This window comes from Peromyscus leucopus, chromosome 8a (assembly GCF_004664715.2).
Source record: "Peromyscus leucopus breed LL Stock chromosome 8a, UCI_PerLeu_2.1, whole genome shotgun sequence".
Taxonomy (NCBI): domain Eukaryota; kingdom Metazoa; phylum Chordata; class Mammalia; order Rodentia; family Cricetidae; genus Peromyscus; species Peromyscus leucopus.
The window spans coordinates 6,448,211-6,455,722 of NC_051085.1; the positions used below are offsets into that span (position 1 = coordinate 6,448,211).

Below are 7,512 nucleotides of genomic sequence, written 5' to 3' on the forward strand. Positions count from 1 at the left end.
TGGTAGCAGCAGGTATGTTCTGAACAAGGCATCACTGTGGAAAGGAAGCGGCAGTGAACCCCAGAGATGTTGATGATGTAATGAACCTAGATGATGATGATGTAATCAACCTGGAGATGATGATGATGTAATGAACCCCAGAGATGTTGATGATGTAATGAACCTAGATGATGATGATTTAATGAACCCCAGAAATGATGATATAATGAGCCCCAGAAATGACGATGATGTAATGAACCCAGAGATGATGATGATGTAATGAACCCAGAGACGATGATGATTTAATGAACCCCAGAGATGATGATGATGTAATGAACCCCAGAGATGATGATGATATAATCAACCCAGAGATGATGATGATTTAATGAACCCAGAGATGATGATGATGTAATGAACCCCAGAGATGATGATGATGTAATGAACCCCAGAGATGATGATGATATAATGAACCCAGAGATGATTATGATGTAATGAATCCCAGAGGTGATGATGATGTAATGAACCTCAGAGATGATGATGTGATGAACCCAGAGATGATGATGATGATGTAATAATCCCCAGAGATGATGATGATGTGATGAACCCAGAGATGATGATGATGATGTAATAAACCCCAGAGATGATGATGATGTAATCAACCCAGAGATGATGATGATGTAATGAACCCAGAGATGACGATGATGTAATGAACCCCAGAGATGATGATGATGTAATGAACCCAGAGATGATGATGATGTAATGAACCCAGAGATGATGATGATGTAATGAACCCAGAGATGATGATGATGTAATGAACCCCAGAGGTGATGATAATGTAATGAACCTCGGAGATGATGATGATGTGATGAACCCAGAGATGATGATGATGATGTAATGAACCCCAGAGATGATGATGATGTAATGAACCCCAGAGATGATGATGATGTAATGAACCCCAGAGATGATGATGATGTAATGAACCCAGAGATGATGATGATGATGATGTAATGAACCCAGAGATGATGATGATGTAATGAACCCAGAGATGATGATGATGTGATGAACCCAGAGATGATGATGATGATGTAATGAACCCCAGAGATGATGATGATGTAATGAACCCCAGAGATGATGATGATGTAATGAACCCCAGAGATGATGATGATGTAATGAACCCCAGAGATGATGATGATGTAATGAACCCCGGAGATGATGATGATGTACTTCTCAGTATCCCACTCACTCCTCACAACTCCATGAAACAGGGAGCGCCAACCTTCTGCACTGAAACCTTGCTTCTCCCTTTGTGTGACCTCACGTAGGGTACTGAACCTCTCTGAGGCTGTTTCTTAGAGCATGGTATCTACCTCCCTGTGCATATCTAGTTTTCTATCTGGAAATCAGTCCCTGTAGGACAGAAACTTCATGTGTCTCTATATTATCAACACAGCACAATGGCCCAAACATACTGGTCCTTGATTTATACTTGAAAATATTAGTATCCTGATCTGCCATAACCATAACCATCTGGCGGAAGCCTAACCATCACAAATGCAACCATCCACTTTCATCATGGCTGCACCTAAGAAGCTGGACAACACACACACACACACACACACACACACACACACACACACACCCGGGCAGGGGGGGGCGCAGATTTTTTTCACAACCAATCTATAACCCCCATCTATATGCCTTACTTTATACCCATTTCGAATCTCTGCATTCCTTGAAATGTAGGTAACAACACCAATCCTTCCTCACAAGAGAAGACCCAGCCTCCTATGAGGTAAAGAGGATATAAGTCATCACTCTGACTTGCCTACCTCTCCACCACAGCAGAGAAAGTGACCACTGCTCTGTGGATGCCCTAGAGCAATGGCTCTCAACCTTCTGGATGCCTTGACCCTTTAGACCAATGGCTCTCAACCTTCCTAAAGCTGCAAAGCTTCCTCATGTGGTGGTGACCCCCTAACCATAAAATTATTTCCATTGCTACTTCATAACTGTAATTCTGCTACTGTTATGAATTGTAATTTAAATATCTGATATACAGAATATCTGTGACCCTGTGAAAGGGTCATTCGACTCCCAAGGGGTTCTTGACCCACAGGTTGAGAACCACTGCCCTAGACCTTATCAACGCCACTAAACACTGGTGGTGTCTGTTTCTCCCTTGTTCACCTCTACAAGGTCTTCCTTCACCGTCCCTCCAAGGGCTTTCTAGCAACACTTGAATGTACTGTCGGGTACAGCTGCATGCCTGTAGTCTAAGCTTCTAAGGAGGCTGATGCAGGAGGATCACTTGAGCCAAGCAGTTCAAGATCAATGCAGACAACAAAGAAAAAGATCTCAGAACACATACAAACAGGGCTGGGATGTAACTCCGGGACAGAGCACTTCTCTGACATACGCAAAGCCTTGGGCTTGCTCTTCAATGCCAGAGAGAGAGAGAGAGAGACAGACAGACAGACAGACAGGTTTCTCTGCTAGGGCTATTCTTCCTCTCACTGTTCAACCTACTCTAATCTCTGTCTCTCCATCCAGACCACTGGTGTTAGTGTCACCAATAATGCTAATGCTGATAGACACACTTCCAACTCTCTCAGCAGGATCTGACCCAGATAGCCTCTCTGTCCCTTGTCCTTTGTTTGTGAAGCACTGCTCTCTCCTAATTTTTCTCTTCCGACTCTTCCTTTTTAGTTTTCTCAGACAGTTCTATCCCAGTGCTGAAGGCTTGGCATCCTACTCATCCTTTCTGACACTGTATTTATCTACTTTGCATGCATGCCTGGGGGTCCACATGCCACACACAGCTGGTGTGTGGAGGACAGCTGAAGAGAGCCGGCTCTCTCCTTCCACCACGTGGGTTCTGGGGCTGAACTCGGGTTATCAGGGCGGCAGCGGGTGCTTTACCCGCCCAGCCATCTCACGGGCGTCTCACTTATTCCTTTCTTCCTGACTCACTCTTTAAGGCCGCTCATGCACGCCATGGTTTCTCAGACGCCATTTTGGCGCTAAGCACTTTCCAAAGGTGTAATCCACAGTCTGGACCTCTAGCCATGCACACCCAACCATATAAGCCATATCTCCACGGAAATGGCTCAAAATACCTCAAAATCAACTCATTTCAGAATTGAGCCGATGAGTTCCCACCAGACGGGCTCCTGCTCTGAGTTAGTGCAACGCTCCTCACTGAACAGAATGCATCGTCTCCTTTCTCCTGCTCCCCACTGCCGACCGGCCACCAGAGCTCTTCGGCTTCCTAAGCGTCTGAGACCCACCTATTTCTCCGTCCCGCAGTGGCACCCGCGGCTTAGCCGCCACCATTTCTTTCACCACAGTCTCATTCATCTCCCTCGTATCCTCCTCTTCCTCCCACTTCCCAGGCCCATGTTGCCAAAACGATCTTTCCAAAGACGAGTCCAGGGCTGGAGAGAGAGTCAGAGGTTGAGCCCTTGCTGCTCTCGCAGGGGACCCGAGTTCCATTCCCTACCCCAATCAGGCAGCTCACGACTGCAGCTATGGGGATCCGACACCCTCCTCTAGCCTCTGGGGGACCTGCACACACATGTTCACACACACATGTTCACACACACACACACACACACACACACACACACACACATACACAGGGAGGATCGCCATGTTCTACAGAACTAAAACCTGCCAACACGGTCCTGCTGGTTTCAGACTAAAATCCGTGGCATTTCCCGCTAAGCCCTCAGCCCCTAGCTCTGCCCAGTGCAAACTTGGGTCACAGGCCACCTTGCTCACCCGCTCTAGCCTTTCATAAACAAACTCTCCCAGCACCAAGTTCTCACACTTGCTGTTCCTGTAAACACACACATTTCCTGATAGGACACATGATTCTACTCCCAAACTACTCCCCAGAAACCTACTCAATCCTGGAGTACTCTGCAGAAACCAGACTCCTGAGCTAATCAAGTACATTAAGTACAGGAGAAAAAGGCAGCCATCCGAGGTAAACTGGCGAGGACATGCAGACTAGGGAAGAGTCTCCCGCCTCTTATGACCACTTCACACTACCTAGGGTGAGGCGATCCGGGCTCCCACATTACTGGGAGGACCTGAGGGGCAGGAGAGCAAAGAAAGCTTTTGCAAGTCCATTCTGGAAATCTTCAGCTGGGCAGCAGGGAGTTCATTCATCTAGCTATTGGGTGATGCTCATAATTCTAATTACTAGAGCTCGAGATTTTTTTTTTCTTTTTTAAAACCTTCTAACTCACTGGGTGGTGGTGGCACACATCTTTAATCCCAGCACTTGGGAGTCAGAGGCAGGCGGATCTTTGTGAGTTCCAGGCCAGCCTGGTCTACAGAGCGAGATCCAGGACAGGCTCCAAAAACTACACAGAGAAACCCTGTCTAGAAAAAAACCAACCAAACAAACAAAAAAACAAAAACAAACAAACAAAAAAAACCCTCCTAACTCCACAGCAGCTGCATACAAGAGGAAAACATCTGCAGCCTCAAAGACACGAGGTTAGCATCATGATTCAGAGGCACTGTGCCGACAATAGGTCATGTTATTTAAGATTAAAAAAAGGCAACTGGAAATTATGAAATTTGCAGGGAAATTGACGAAACTGGAAAATTAGATATTCAGTGAGGTAACCTGGGAGCAAAAAGGCAAATACCTTGTGTTCTCTCTCATATACACAGCCTAGCTTTAACATATGTGCATTAATGTAGAGTGAGCGGTGAGTAGGAGGCCACAGGAGGGAGGGGAGTGGGTATGACCATGTGTGACCCAAGAGCACCAGGGGCACGCTGGGAGTGAGTGGTGGGTATGAACGGCGGGAGGGTCCAAGTGGAGACGTGGAGCAGGGACTTGGAGGGCGGACGAACCATAACTATGTGGGGAATGCCAACCTGTTATTTTGTGTGCTAGTTTAAAAATACAATCAGGGGTTGGACTCAGTTAGTAGATAGATGGCTTGCTGAGCATGGGCAAGGCATGGGTTCGAGCCCCAGCACTCCTTAAAAAAACCCCGCATCATAGTGGCCCATCCCCGTTACCTCAGCACCCGGAGGTGAAAGCAGTTGGATCAAGAGTTCAAGGTCATCCTTGGCCACACAGTAAGTTCAAGGCCAGTTAGAGGGACATGAAACTTCGTCACAAATTAATTAATTAATTAAATTAAAATAGAATGAAAAGCTACCCCAAAGACAACTTAAACTGCTCAAAACCAAATAAAATGCTGCAGGGGGTGGGGACTTTGAAGTCACAGAGAAAGAAGTGAGCTTGGAAAATACGGCATCTAAGCCTGTTTAAACTGCCTTGGAAGCCAGCTCTTTCCACAAAGACTGAAACTCACGTCATGCAAGTGACCCATTCACAAAAATAACAGACTGTTATTTTTAGGCTGGTTTAAAACAGGATGAAGCTGCAGACAAATTTCTATTTAGCCAAGTCAATTTCGACTAGCTGGCAATACAAAAAGAACTTTTCCACCTCCCAATCCCGGTGTCCTGTTTTTCCTTTACCAGGCAACCCTGTGACTCTCACTTGGGCTGACACTCTAATCCTTTCCTAGAGTATACAGAACTTAGAGGCAAAAGCTGTCTCTTCCCCTTTCTGTTCGCCTTCATTAAGTCCTTCACATTACCTTCCAAGTGACCAGAAAAGCTCTCAAGGTACGTAGAAGGGAAGGCTGAACGACCACGTGCTAACATTTCAACCCCACTGACCTGTGCCAGCTCTCTGTGGCTCCCTTTATCCCCACTTCATGGCTGAGAAAGCAAGCAGAGAGTGTCCCCAACTTGCCCGGAGTACAAGCTAATAAATGGGGTGGAACTGGACTCCTGGCCAGCAGGCTCCAGATTGTCTTGTAGGTAAGATGAATTCCCATACCGCAACACGAAGCAACTAGGACTTTTTGGTAGCAATTTATAGAGCAGGAAACTGATGTCTTGAAAAATAATCATAGTCACACTGCTAGACATTGGTGGCTCTGGGTATGTCCGCTGCAACGCTCAAGCTTCTAATGACTAACAGTTTCGAAAGGGTCCTTTCTTGGAACTACGAATTGAGATGGGGAAGGAGGAAGCTAAAAAACAGGATAAGGGAAGGCGTGTTGGCACACCCCAACACCACCACCACGAAAGCCACTCATATCTAACTGCAAATCAGTCCCATGAAGATGCCCGCTTGGGAAGCAGCATTCTAAACCCCAGGCCCTTAACGCCACCCGCCTGCTTCTGATACCCCAACTCCACAGACAGTCCAATCCCTTTTCCTTACTTTCCCAGCCCCTACGGCACAGGTGCCGGGGATGCTTCTCTACCCACCCCAAAGGTTCGGCTGATGTTGTCCATCTTGCTGGCGACCTGTTGGAAGAGCGGGTAGCAGGTCTGGCAGAGGCGCACGGGCCGAGCGCTGCGCACCAGACACCCGGTCAGCTCGGCGCTGCTATTGGCGAAGTCCATCAGCATCTCCCGGCACTCGGGCTCCAGATCCGGCAGGTCGGGGGGTAGCAGCGTCAGCGGCCCCAGACCTCCGCCCTGCAGCAGAGACAGGGTCAAGTCCTGCACCTCCAGCAGCTGCTGCTCCGACAGGAGGTCCGCAAAGCCCGGCTGCCGACTGCTGCCGAAAGGGAGCCCGCCCAGGGCGGACCTCCACCGCAGCAGCTGCAGCAGCAGCAGCGCCCGCAGCCACCGCGACGGCCACCGGCTGCGCAGCCCCAGCACCGAGTCCGGAGCCATGCCCCCGCCGGCCAGCACCAGATCGCTCACCGGGTTCCTCCGACAGCCGCCGCTTCCGGCTTCGGCCGGCGCAGGCCCGGAGTGAGGTCACGAGGTGCGTGCGTCACGGCCCCGCCCACCTGCCGGCGGAGGCGCGCGTGAGGGAGCGCGCCGGCCGGGACGTCTGATGAGCTGCAGGTTCTGCAGGGCATCCCCGGCCTCTCTTCTGCATGCTCCAGACCCTGCGGTTCCCTGAGTTCTAGAAACCTGCGGAGAGCCGCCAGGGAGCTGACTGTCGAGTGAGCTGCCAGAAAAGCCCCGTAGGCGGGTGGGTTTGGGCAGGTGTTTGCTTGCGCTCCGTTTTTCTTCACCTTCTCTGGAGCGTGGATAGCATCTTTTGGCAGTTACTGGTTTTGGAACTTGTGGCTTCCCCGCTTTAATTCTTTTAATTCTCAACCGTCTACCCGGACAGAATTTCCTGCAGTAATGAATATAGTCCTTGTCTTAGTAGAGCAGCCACTGGCCACATGTGGCTGATGAGCCCTTGAATTGTAGCTACTACGATTATAGAACTGATTTTTCAATCTCACTTAATATAAATATAAATATCTGGCCGGTGGCGACCGTGCACGACGCGGATCTGGGTAGAAACCATCAAGTTTGCTTGGAACTGAAGGGGTTCCGGGATGCCTCACTTCAGTGTTTTAAACCCTGAGAAATCCTGGGCAAGCCGCTCAACTTAAGACCCTTTTTCGTTTGATTGTGTGCACAGGGAGATGTTAGGGAACGCTCTAGCAAATACATGACAGCCGTGCAGGGCTGCAA

General features: G+C 48.8%; 1 protein-coding gene across 1 annotated transcript in view; it reads right to left on the bottom strand.

Moving 5' to 3' along the window:
- The window catches only part of Ostm1 (osteoclastogenesis associated transmembrane protein 1), a 28,645-nt gene extending 21,864 nt beyond the window's left edge, over positions 1-6,781 (bottom strand). Inside the window, exons 1-3 of the mRNA XM_037200520.1 lie at positions 6,263-6,781; positions 3,657-3,817; positions 3,267-3,413 (exon numbers count right to left, since the gene is read on the bottom strand). Coding sequence (XP_037056415.1) covers positions 3,267-3,413; positions 3,657-3,817; positions 6,263-6,708 — 754 coding nt within the window. The 5' untranslated portion in view covers positions 6,709-6,781. The remainder of the gene's footprint in view (positions 1-3,266; positions 3,414-3,656; positions 3,818-6,262) is intronic.
- Between the last annotated feature and the right edge of the window lie 731 nt (positions 6,782-7,512).